General features: G+C 47.3%; 4 protein-coding genes across 4 annotated transcripts; 3 read left to right on the top strand and 1 right to left on the bottom strand.

The window, feature by feature from the left end:
• Window positions 1–2,954: 2,954 nt before the first annotated feature.
• On the top strand, window positions 2,955–4,305 carry SERLADRAFT_462484 (uncharacterized protein; the record flags this gene model as incomplete). The annotated part of the gene is made up of 5 exons (XM_007316077.1): window positions 2,955–3,030; window positions 3,082–3,235; window positions 3,293–3,314; window positions 3,377–4,027; window positions 4,086–4,305. The coding sequence occupies 3 exons, from the start codon at window positions 3,134–3,136 to the stop codon at window positions 3,577–3,579; spliced, it is 327 nt and encodes a 108-aa protein (XP_007316139.1).
• Window positions 4,306–4,857: 552 nt separating this feature from the next.
• On the bottom strand, window positions 4,858–5,410 carry SERLADRAFT_384007 (uncharacterized protein; the record flags this gene model as incomplete). The annotated part of the gene is made up of 2 exons (XM_007316076.1): window positions 4,858–4,993; window positions 5,052–5,410. The coding sequence occupies one exon, from the start codon at window positions 5,227–5,229 to the stop codon at window positions 5,053–5,055; it is 177 nt and encodes a 58-aa protein (XP_007316138.1).
• Window positions 5,411–5,901: 491 nt separating this feature from the next.
• SERLADRAFT_462481 (uncharacterized protein) lies at window positions 5,902–7,074 on the top strand (the record flags this gene model as incomplete). Its single annotated transcript, XM_007316075.1, has 5 exons — window positions 5,902–5,989; window positions 6,044–6,245; window positions 6,297–6,567; window positions 6,626–6,965; window positions 7,026–7,074. One exon carries the CDS (start codon window positions 6,746–6,748, stop codon window positions 6,950–6,952), a length of 207 nt encoding a protein of 68 aa, XP_007316137.1.
• Window positions 7,075–10,080: 3,006 nt separating this feature from the next.
• SERLADRAFT_462473 (uncharacterized protein) lies at window positions 10,081–12,880 on the top strand (the record flags this gene model as incomplete). Its single annotated transcript, XM_007316074.1, has 8 exons — window positions 10,081–10,317; window positions 10,370–10,835; window positions 10,886–11,081; window positions 11,137–11,510; window positions 11,576–12,489; window positions 12,551–12,620; window positions 12,681–12,785; window positions 12,842–12,880. 5 exons carry the CDS (start codon window positions 10,217–10,219, stop codon window positions 11,990–11,992), a joined length of 1,554 nt encoding a protein of 517 aa, XP_007316136.1.
• Between the last annotated feature and the right edge of the window lie 24 nt (window positions 12,881–12,904).

Genomic DNA, 12,904 nt, shown 5'->3' with positions numbered 1-12,904 from the left:
TGTACCCAGCCGCAGTATACCCCGTCCCGTAATACCCGTCGTAAAGTCAAAGTGCTATGTACGGGTCAACCAGTCCATGAACGAGAAGTTTCCTGTGACTTTGGGATATGTTATCAGTAGTACATTTTTACCAGTAGGACAAAGCATATGTTTTGGAAGTAGTACTCACCATTGCCTGTCGTGCTATATATAAGCAAAACGGTACTATTCACAAATCTTCTATGCGCAGCCTATTGATATCAGGGCTTTTCAAGTTGTGGGCATACGCAGCACCCATATGCCATGCGCTCGTTCAAGAGTTTGTGCTTTGTGCATCTTCTTGCTGCGCTTAGGTGACACTACATCTGATGGCTTCATGCTGCGATACGCAGCCAATACTCGCAAGTTCATCGTTTCCTTGTCAGGATCACGATGATCAGCAGAACTAAGTTCGGAACCAAGATTTCGACGCGTAGAGATAAGTGTCCAGGGAAAGAATGGCCATCGAACAGTAGCCAGCGCCCAATAGACTTCCGCACGGCATCATGGTTCATCCTGTAACAATACCGATTCTGTGAATCATCACAGACAATAACCACAATCGGGTCCGAGTCGGACTTGCTTCAACCCGACGCATAGCTATATAAACAGCGAAGGACGAATGGTGGGAATAGCTCTGGGTCTGCGCGAATTGATTGTTCTATTTGATGAGAAACCATTAGGTTACACCTATTGCCACCTGAGCAGGAACCGGTCAGCAACAAAGAACGGAAACCAAGAGCCCGATACTAGCAGTACTAACTAACTATGCAAATGTTGATATGCAAATGTGGTGGCCATGGCGTCAAGGATACTATGAATATCACTGACACAAGGCATTCGTTACAAACTATTTCGTTACAAACTATGTCGGCACCTGGAAGCACTGATTAAGTCAAGGTTGAACGCGAGGCAGAGTGAGTGCTAGTGATGGTAGGTGTATGACATTACGCTGAACAGAAACGCAATGATTGATTGAGAAAGCGGGGAAGGAAACCCAGCGCCAAAGTGACATAGCTCAGAAATACAAATTGACTGGGCAGCACATGTGGTGGGTTAAACACTTCATGCGTGCCAAGCTATGTTAGATTACAATGGGTGAACATGGGCGGGGCCAAAATGGAAGAGGAGATATGAGTTGAAATTCTGCAGAGAAGATCAGGTTACGCACAATCCAGAATGTAAATGACCAAACGACCGCGATAGATAATCACTGGTTGGAGACCGATGACATATAGATGACAATGCCCCCGCGAGACCCTTTCCAAACAGTACCAATAATAATAGTACTATAAGTAATTGAAAACCGGATAACAGCGGCAGGAGCTTCAGGGAGCCGGGGAGCCAAAGCAGATAGCTGATAAAAGTCCCAATCAGTATTGGTGTCACATACAGCTGTCACTGCAGCCAACTCACCCTGACTAAGAGTCATATACTATGAAACTCGGAAATTCGACGCCAAGAAACACAAAGCATCAGAGTGACAGACCGCAACGGGACCGGCCTGCCACCATCCTATGTGGCAGTAGATAGCTTAGATCCTGTTTGACACGATTACGATAGTCAAGTTATCGACGAGTCGTCCTTGGGTTCCGTAGTATGCTACGGAACTATCACGCTATTCTCGTGATTCTGTTGTTTTGCAGAGAGCAGGATCTACTGCGGGGGGAAAGATGGCATCCGGTGTTTGTTCTTTACTCCCATGATGGGAGTACAGAACAAGCGCCGGATGATATCTCTGTACTCCCATATCCGCCTTGAGCGCTCTATACCAATTCCCACCATGTTGGGCGGCTGGGAATGAAATACATCATAGTATCGAACCTTCCTCCTGGAGGCACTGTAGGGAACAGTCAGTCATTTTCTATATGAATTTCGACAAGTAGAGCACAGACTAAAAGAGGGATCTTAATTGTAGCTGTGCCGACAGAGGCCATTGGACAGATGAAATTGGCCATGCCACGAGGCATCCATAAGACTCTCCCACCGCTGACTAAAAGGTTTTGATGCAGAGCGTCAAAACGCCAGCGGCAGGGAATGGACAGGTATAATGGTACCGATGCGGAAGGAGTGCTGAGATGAAGAGTGTGGCTGATAAGAGATGCGGGTGATGTAGACTAGATGGATTCGCCCTGCTCGCGTGAAGGTACAACAGCCTGCCATCGGTAAAGAACGAGATGGGGATAAGAATGCGCAGCTAATGATACGCTCGAACAAGTCTCAAGCACAACACAGGTTGACAGTAATGCTAGAATCAAAATAAGTAAGTTGCACGCAAAGTCTAAACTGCACTTGCATCGGAACTTGAAAGAGAAGGTACATCCTGTTGTTTAGTACTGCCCTGGGGGAAAAACTATGAATATCGAACATCCACGCTGACCAGCAGCAGACACAGCAAGCAAGCGGTAGGTGCGGCGATCACTGGCATGGAGTAGAACAAGTTCTAACATTATGTGGCCAATGATGGAAACAGAGAACACGAGAGAAAAGACAGGGGAACGAGTCGTGACCGAGGAGTGCCAGACAGAAATAGATGCTATCCGTGGCGGATTAAACAGCGCAAGCCTGGACATTGTACTTTCCTGAGATAGTAATTGTATACACCTGAAAGTAATCAGAAACGGGTTATCTGGGTCATAGCCACTCATCTGATTACGTTTACGAACCGCAGCCTGCAACATGCTTGTTTACAGCCACAAACCCGTCTTCACAAGTCGGTATTGACAGAAACGAGAGGAAAACCTGTAATGAACCTTATCTCAGCTATTGGTAGAACAGTCCTATATATTTGGTAAGTCAAACCCGGTTACCTGGTTTAAAAGTCCAAAGATGGCCGTAAAGCAGTTGGCGGGTCGGCCAGCATTCAACATCTGACATCTGTCAATCATCGCTGGGCAGTATATCTACCGATTGAGACAAATTTACGAGCATCATCCGAGTGTCCGAGAGGTCTTCATGTCACTGACACGATGAAACTTGGCTCGTTCCACCAAGAGTGCTCAGAACTCCTTGGTTGGTTCCCTTCTTAAGGTTCTAATTCGTTCCTCTTGATGACTCGTGCAGACCACTATATAAACCCCCATCTATTGGAACCCATATCCATCTAATACCAGCCATGTCTTTCAAAGCACCACCTTCCTCGCCACGTCTCCCCACTGCACCATTACCCCCACTTCGTATGCCGTTGAGCACACGGGGACAGGCATCAAATGCGCAGGTAACACCAATGTACTTGGTTAACGTCTGCACACCACTGACTTCTCCTCTCCTACAGAGTAGTATTCCGTCACAACTGCGTAAGCTATGGTGGGAGGCGCCTGGCAGTCACATGCAGCTAATGAGTATATGTTGTTGATAGGTTCGAGTGAAGTGTATCTGAGCCATAGCAACGCGAAGGGCTCAATGCCCAGTGGGCATCAAAGATATGAAACTTGGGTGCGATCTAATCACAATACCGCCCCCGGATCACAGGTGGTGGATGAGCTTGCTGGGCTAGGTACACTGAAGAATCTAAATGGTGGTAGAGGATATGGGGAATCAGGAACGCTGTGGAGGGCTTAGCATCTTTGTATACCTGTTGTATAATCATAACTTACATATAATCCTGGACTCTATTTCTCATAATTACATATCAGAATCAAGTCTCCTCTTTGAACGGAAATTATCAGAATATAAACCCAGTGCATCATGTAAGGGCCATTGCGCAAGAGACTGAATACCGAGACATGACATCTCGAGAGGTCGGAGATGCGGTCACAAGTGACTATCTCCGGTGGTGGGGCTCGTGCGAAGATTGTGCGAATGAGTTCTCATGCACCGCGATACCATGAGGTTTGAGGAGTCTACCGAGGGGTCGGAAATTTTGAGCAACCATAGACTGCGTGCCGCTGGTCGACTACAGTCTGAAAGATATACCAAGGAGTACGTGGACAAACTGCCACGCAACCACCCCGGATATATGCCTTTACGAGCTATCTGGCCTGCACATTGTCAGGATAAGGAAATGAGGCTGGCGCGGACGTAAATGACAAGCGTGATAAGGTGCAAGTTGTGGTGAAACAGCGCACCAAACACCTGGATATCTCCTTGGCGCATTGCAAAGAGAGAGCGTGATAGAAGTCGATAAAGCACAAATGACGGTGTTACGCATATAGTCACATAACTCTCTTGCTATTCTGTTGACAAATTTGCCTTCACCGAGGTTGAGTGTCTAAGCCAGTTCGTTTCCGGTGCCTGTGGGCGGGGGCCGACAGGACCCTGAAAGCCAAGCTCATCATGTTGGAGCGTTTTCCGTGTCGGTCTGAGATGTAGAGTATATATCCGACACAGTGGATCGTCCCTGTGTGTTCAATTGTAAGTTTCGTTCTGCTATCCGCGTTTCAGTGTTTTAAATGCTTGCAAGTGCTGTGAACACCTGAAATTCAAATGAATATATCAGGTGCGAGGAGTAATCGCCGAAAGCATCTCATATGTTGGCATAATTCAATCCGATCGTATAAACACAAAGATACGATAGAAAGCCTGTTGAATTGAGGAATGAGTTATTCAGTCAAGAGGATTCAAAGATACCTACCGTTGCCCATAGTATAATTCGATGAGCATGGGATGGAAACATTTATGCTTGTTTGATATCAGAAAAACAACGTGCCGCCATCCAGATGCAGAAATGAACAGAGATGAAGCTGAAGCGCTGAAATACGGAAATGAGTAAAAGAGTGCTACAAAAGACAAGGTGACTCGGAAAGAGAGCAATTTCTGATCTACTAACAACGCTGAGTGAGACGCCACAAACCAAATAGTATCAATTACAAGGTCAAGTGGCTTGAAAGTGCTCTTACTAGTACTGTGACGGTCGTTAGGCCGAGGTCCATATATGACAACACCGAAGCTTTGAGTGCCAGTGTGTAGTCCACTGGTACCTATATCGATATCTGATCACTTTGCCTTTAGCCATGCATCCCGTTTGGACCGTGCGGTGAGTCCTATGATGCTCTGAAAAGGATCGAGCTATTAATGGATATGCTTGTATCAAGGTTATCTGATTACCTGTGATGCATGAATAGCGGAATTATGTGATCTTTTGTCTCTCATACCATCGTCCCTAGTAAAGGTCCCGCCGGAAATACTGAGGACAGCGTCGTGGCCGGACTCTACAGCAGGAGTCCCACCACCCTCGAAGTTTTGTTTGAGCCGTATATATCCTGGCTCCATCTTGACTTCCTTCCAGCGCCCAGGAAAACTATCAAGAAGCAAAATCACAAAGATTCATACCAGATTCACCGCTGTCCTTACTGTTAATATGTGCATTCAGCCCTATCGCCGACTTTGATATCTTGCCCCACTTGAAGACGATCTCCCTCGGGCAAGTCACTGAGGCGCATGACCATGACCGACATCTTCGAGCTATGTATTCCATTCCCGGAAATTGTTGTGTAGCCTAGGGACTATTTTAGGTGATTCTTTTGGGCAAGATTGATCCAGATCACCTTGGAGCATAAAAATCACTACTTTGGCGCCATGCAACTCTTCACAATCCCTGGTCGATTGATTCAGACACATCCGTTGCAAGAGGTTACTCTCATGGCCTCTGACTCCCAATCCATGATTCGGTATTAAGCCGACGAAAAGGTCTAGGTATCGAGAGTTCTTGTCTCTGTCCGTGTTCCACCCCGCGGATGCCTTGAAGAGAGCCAATAAACTGTAGGATTTATTGCTTCGGAGTGCAATTGTGGCAAACCTTCGGTCACTAGTACATTCTAATATATCTTCGTATATCCATATGATCTTTTTTATGTTGTAAAGCTAACTCCTCCCAATATGTTGTAATGCGGAGGAGGGGCCAAACATGCATACAAACATGAACTTAACAGTGTTTAAACTTGGGGGTGCGTTATAGAACACAGCCACCTCAAAACTGGGTTTTGACCATTTCTTCATCTGTGTCGAGTCTAAAGCCTGAGGAATTTAGCCTGTGAGTGAGGGTTGGTCTTATGATGATGATTACTAATATTTTCGAGTTACTTAGGATTGCGTTGTCTACCATCGCAGGCCAACAGATACTGCGATTTGTCTGAACCAGTCTAATATTCCGAGTCCAACTGGTCGAACTGGCTGTTACGATGCCCCACGCGAACTTACAATCCACTGTTAGTAGGATGGAACCGAATGAACGACATTAATCTGAACTGCGAGGTCCATTTGAACGTCAAATTTATTTGTCAATTGGAGTAAGTCTGACCAACTTCCGCTATTTGATGAGTCTTTAACACTCCATGTAGATATCAAAAACATGCCGAAAAATACATCGTTCTCAAATACTGGATGTCCTCTTGATTTTATTCTCGGAGTTCGATGTACATGTGTGCGAAAATCGTCCTGAATCCATGTATGCTCGATGCCCCACTTGCAAAGTTGACCCAGACGCATAAAGCCTTCAAAGGACCTGCCTCGCGAACATTCTTTGGGGGACCATATGTGGCTTAGCACCGTGAATATTATGTGCCTGCAGACCTTTGGGAAATATCCCACATTTCGGCTGAAATGACGTTGGTATGTTCAACCTAGCATTCCCGGCTATCGGATCACTTCACATACTACATCTATGTAGAGCCTATGATGGCCATTCCTTAGAACTGAACATGGAAAATACGTACCTTGTCCAGCATGTGCTCACTCCAGACAATGGCATTCGCGCGCAAAGGCCATACGTGTCCTTGACTCCACCGTAATGCGTGCGCTGAGCCTCATTTGCCCTACAAGACCCTTCCTCCCCACCCTGCTATACGTATGCTCCATTGGACTGAAGACTATGGCAGATCCAGGAGTAAAGAAATACGACAGACGGTACTGCGGGCAAAAATTGTGCGATCTATCACTTCCTCCTGCTATCGCAAGCATCTATGCCAGAGCCGCCTTGCCCGCTGAGAAGCAGTGATGACCGCAGCAAGGTACGCATCGAATGATGGAGGCTGTTCTCTGCGTCACGGCTGAGCGCCCATGAATAACAGGACAGTCTTCAGCAGACCTTCCCTAAGTCAATCACTACAACGCTAGACTGGAGGAAGTCAATATTTACGGAGCCGATCTGATTGGGCTTTCTTCTGGATCATCATCCTCGTTATAGCTAAGCTTGCTGTAAACTTTAGGTTGTCCCCCCTTTAACATATCTACTGCTATATTACAGTGCCTCGTCTTGACATCGTAATGTAGAAGATAATCTGTGGTCATGTTCTACTTGACAGTAATGACCCTACTAGTGATCACAGTATACGTAGTAGTAGCTTTTAGGCTCGGCAAGAGCCGGCTCGTACGACACAGTGGTAATAATTGCAACCGATAACCAGCCGGCTCCTTTTTCCGCTCTTGCTGTGGAATCTGTCCTCGACCACCTGAGAATTTTAATCTCCAGAGTTCGGTCACGAGCAAAGCCCAAGCTTTTCTTCGCTCGCTCATTCTCATACAAAAGGCCAAGGAGCGCGGACGGGCATCTTTCAGCGCACCAGCATATCAGTAAACCCCATAGCGCCGTTCTTCCACCTCGAGGCTTGGGCGTGTTTGCCTTAGAGGGGCTAGCATAACGTGGCTCGGTGTACTCTGACCTGTCAACACACAAGAAACAAAACAGCCAATAATGCCTGAATACGTCTATGCTCTCCATGACTTTCAGCCGGAGCACGAAGATGAAATATCGTTCCGAGCTGGACAGCCCATAGAAGTTGTCGAGAAGGATGATCTCTACAACGATGGGTGGTGGCAGGTGAGCATTTGTCGCCGCATAGCATACCCTGAAAGCATGGTCACCTCCTGTTGAGAGTGTACCTGCTGTGCTTTCTATACACTCAATCAAAGTCTTCTTTACTTGACTATCACTACTACGGAATAACAAAGAATTCGTATGTTATACTTACGCCTTTTCTACTATTTCAAGGGTCGCAATTTGGCGGGGAAAGTAGGCCTCTTTCCTCAAAGTTACACTACCCCAGCAGCACCAGCTATATCCACCCCAGTTCAGCCACCCACCTCCTCTGCTCATCCTATCGTCTCTTCCTTGACATCCGACACTCTTCACCCCCTTAAAGAAGAGCAAGAAACCTCTCCCACTAACGAAAAAGATGCTGATGCTCAATCGGAAGTTCCTCCCGGTCAGTCGGGCTCGGGTGGCAATGACGGTGAGGTGATGAAAGCGACCATGACAGACGTTCAGAAAGCTATAGAACAACTGGGTCGAAATGACCGTGATGGTGCACGTAGCTTCAGTTTTGCCAGCACTCGAGACGGCGACACCACAGACCGTGAACTCGACACCGATAACGAGACGGATCGTGACACAGACATTGGAGAGGAAGGGGTAGATTATCACCGGAATGCTCGTCATAAACTCGCAGAACAGGCACGTAAAGTCGTGGAAGCTGCTGCTGCTGCCGAGGCGGAGAGTAGTACCCCTATGCGCGCAGGGGTTCCTCCGATCGAAGTTGAGATGAGTGACGAAAGTGAAGCCGAAGAGGACGACGACGCCTTCCATCGCCGCCACCATTTACATTTCTCCCGCGACCATCCTCATATACCCGAGGAAGAGGAAGATGATGAAGAGGGTCGTAAGAGTGCTGGTGTCCATCACAGAGTGGGTTCTAACGAGACCTCTTCCGTTATCCTGCCTTCCGAGGATATCTTGCCTTCTAATCCAGACGAATCTGGTTTGGCGACTGCTACCGTCGAGAAGACTTCGTTCGCATCGCCAAAGAAATCAAGGTCCCCAGCCATGAACGGGACAGCTTCTCCCACACCTCGTCGTGCTTCACTTTCGCCTACTAATCCGAATCGAATCTTGGCACCTGTTCCTGTTGTAGCTATTGACGCTGCTGCGATTCCGTTGTCTGTTTCACCCAATAACGCAATATCCCAAGCTACTCCCACACCTAGTGTGGTCCGTGAGGTTCACGAAGCCCCCACTAAAGCAGCATCTCCCATACCATCTGCTGGTGGTCAACCTACGTCCAAACATAGCAGTTTGGCTTCTTCTGGAAAGATGTCGGCTCCTTTAGCGTCACTCCAGACATCGTCAGAGGCTACAAATGTTGCCAGCAGCCCTCAAAAGAAGCCTCATCCATCTGAGTGGAGCGTTGACGAAGTCGTCGAGTGGCTGACGTCGAAAGGTTTCGGCAACGACGTGGTCGACAAATTTGTTGGTTTGTATCCAGTCCAATTATCCTACTAGGCGTTTCACTGAAGTATATGCTACTTTGATCGTAGAACAAGAAATCTCTGGCGACGTTTTACTCGAACTCGACATCAACCTTCTCAAGACTGAAATTGGCATTCAAGCTTTCGGCAAACGTATGCGAATTGCGAATGCTATAGCTGAACTTCGCCGTCCACCATCTATCGTTTATTCTGAACACCAGACAGCACCAACGCACTCGCAGTCGCAATCACAATCACTCTCCTTACAATCGTATTCTTATTCTCACTCTCACACAAGCTCTACTCAGCATTCTCTCAATAGTCCTATGTATATGGGTGCCATGGGCCCTCCGGGCTCTGCTGGTCTTGGCTCGCTGATGAGTCCGGAAAGCCCACCGCAATCCGGGGACAGCACAATGATGCAGGCGGTCATGGGTGGCTCTCGACGAGCTTCTGACCCTTTTTCGAGCGCTGGCATGAGCGTCAAGGGCGCAGGTTCAGACGAAAACGGTATTGCCTCTTCCATCGAAAAGGCTGCCATTGTTGGCCTTGGCCTTGGTATGCCGACCGCCATTATAAATGGGCAAGATCAGGCGAGTTTTATCTGTTTGATGGGTATTAAGCGTATCTAATCTTTCAATCCAGAAGCATCGACCAGCACAATTAGCATTGTCTCCTAGCGATAATGCCCTGCGACCACATGTGACAGTTTCTCCCGAATCAGTCCATGACGAACGTGGCGCTTTGAGCGAGGTAAGTTTTGTACATTTTATATGTAATTGTATTCAAAAACTGAATGGTTTTGTAGGGCGAGGCGGCTGCTTCAACTGGGAGACGTCGTCGACTTTTTGGACGTTCAACAGAGTCCGGGTCCTCAGCTAAGGATAAAGTCGATTCCGCGAATGCCTCGAAGGAGGCAATTTCTCCAAATTCAATAACCGCATCACCGAGACCAAAGAAAAGGGAGTCATTCGATGAAGCAAGTCTCGTAAGTCGACATAGCAGAAACAAGAGGAGTATGGATGCAACTTCCAAGGGTTCTGAACGTCTGAGTCTGTTTGGAGGCTCATTCGGCGGTACAATTGGTAAATCACGAAAACCACCTCCGAGATATTCATCGTATGTGTTGCTGGCGGCCCCTATTATTGCACATGCTGATGGTTTTATACAGGAGTTTGTTGGACAATGCCGAGCCTTCGACCGAAAAGGAAAAGCACTCAAGCATCAGCCTCTCCAGGCTCTATGGTGGACGCAAGCATTCAGGTCGACCGTCAACCTCTGATGGACTGTCGAAAGACGCAAGTCATCCATTCAAAGATGCTGCCAAAGAAAAGGCGAAAGAGAAGGAAAAATCAAAGGCGAAAGAGAAACTGAAGACTACTGATAAGGATAAAGAGGCCCCTAAAGAAAAGGCGAGGGAAATAGCAACCCTTCGCAAGTCGCCTCAACAAGAACCTCGATCTACTTCTCGTGGGCCCACTTCTCTGAAGCCCGGTAAAAGTATCATCGAGCAAATTGGGGTCCCTGACCATAATGGTTGGATGCGCAAGAAGGGTGAACACTATAATTCTTGGAAACTCCGTTATTTCATCATCAAAGGCCCCCATCTCTACATTTTGCGAAGCAATAACAAGGCTGTAAGTTCTTATCATTCTTGTTACAAGGATAATGTTGACTGTGACAACAGGAGACGAAGATCAAAGGCTACATTCACATTGTTGGCTACAAAGTCATCGCCGACGAAAATATTGATCCTGGGCGATATGGCTTCAGACTTGTCCACGATACTGATAAGACATACTACTTCAGCTCTGAAGAGCAACTTGTTATTCGCGAATGGATGAAGGCGATCATGAAGGCAACCATTGGTAGAGACTACAGCAGTGAGTAGCTTTGTGCTTTTTCACAAGGACTTTCTCACACGAAATTATCCTTTAGAACCCGTCGTATCCTCTGTTAATATCCCTACGATACCTCTCACCGTCGCGCAAGCTATGAACCCGGCTCCAAGGCCTCCATCTCCTACAGCCCGCGATGCTACACAGAAGGCGCTTCGACGAGAGAATCCTAATCAGTTATCAACCCGAGATGCACGAATACTCATGGGACTCCCATCGCCAGAAGGCGGTGCACGCACGCAGGATGCGCAAGATAATGAAAGAGGGAGATTAGACTCATTCTTCGCAAATGCCCCTGTTTCTACTGGTGCGAATGAGATCGCAGCTAGCCCGCCAACGCCGAGAGCACAGAAAGGTGCTCCACCCAGACCCTCCCGAGAATTACGTCGGCTAAGCACACAGGGAAGCGAGATTGTCAGTATATAGTTGTCTTCTGGAAATTCTAAGGAGCTCACGCTGTCTGTTGTGTCTATGTATAGAGTGGACCAGTTGACCCAAGTCTTATTGAGTGGGCAAATTCCCGATTGCCAGCATCGCTGCGAATAACGGATACCTCCGGTTCGCTGTGTGATGGGCTTGCCCTTCTACGTCTCGCAGAATCTATTAAGGGAAAAGCCTCATCACCCCCTGTTCCCGATTCTGCCTTCCCATCTGGGCCTAACGACGATAAGCTTGATGGACTCTTCCGGCTCTTTGACTTCCTGCTTGATCACGATGTTAAGATGGGTAGTGTGAGCATCAACGACGTGCGACAAGGGAAACGAGACAAGATTATCCAACTCCTTAAAGCATTGAAGTTGTGGGAGGATAAGCGTAAAGCCATCGACTTTGGTTACGGAACAGCAGTCCAGGCCGGTGCCTTCATGGCCCCCGTTGGTTTGCCATGGAAGATGTGATATTTTGAGAATGAATAAGTGTATTACTTCCCACTGTCCTTAACTTTCCTTACTGTTTTTCATCTGTTTCCCTGTTTCCCTCCTCTGTTTTGTGACTACTGGGGACACTCCTGAAAGATGACACTCCTTTTGAATATCTAATGATCGTCGTTCCTTACATCTAGTACTGTTGGGTTCGGATACCCGTTTCTACAACTTACTTATATTTTTTTGTGCATTTGTCTTTCATTACTTGGAATAAAAAGGCAGATATCAGTGTACAAGTAGCGAGTGTGATGGATATATTATTGAGAATGAATGTGTGGCAGGAGGTAACTATAAATACTAAGTTAATAATATGAAACGATATACTTCTCGCACCTCGCTGTCGAGGTGTCGAGATCCAGGGGGATGTAACAATGTAGTGTAGAGCGAACTTTTTATAGTTTGGCCTTCGTTGCGTTGAACCTGCTGTGTACGGCGGAAGCTACTAGCCGGTGATGGGTTTCGCTCCATATCTACAATTCAGTCTCGGTAAAAAAAGAGGGGAAGACAACAATGTAGTTGGTTATGCCATACCTCGCAACGGGCCGTCATCGCTCGACCACCCAAGGCCAACGTACTGCTGACTATGCGAAGTTTATCACCACTGACAGCACGTAATAATCATAATCGGATAGCACGGGTATGTGATAGATTAAATACGTACAGCGTCGCGGGGGAATGGTACAAAATGTCGATGAATTGGGATACGCCGAGCTCGCCCTTTCCGCCGGTTGCCAGACCTAGAACAAGAATAGGAAGAGTGGAGCAACTGGGAGTCATCGATTAGCAAAACCACATGCTAGAGAGTATGATAACGAGACGTACTTGGATAGGATGTACCCTGTGCAACCTCCATGTAAGACGCCATTGGCGTTGATCATATCTGAG

Source organism: Serpula lacrymans (genome assembly GCF_000218685.1).
Source record: "Serpula lacrymans var. lacrymans S7.9 unplaced genomic scaffold SERLAscaffold_4, whole genome shotgun sequence".
Lineage (NCBI taxonomy): Eukaryota > Fungi > Basidiomycota > Agaricomycetes > Boletales > Serpulaceae > Serpula > Serpula lacrymans.
Note: the sequence above shows the minus strand (reverse complement) of the source record. Positions and strands in the feature narration are given on the sequence as shown.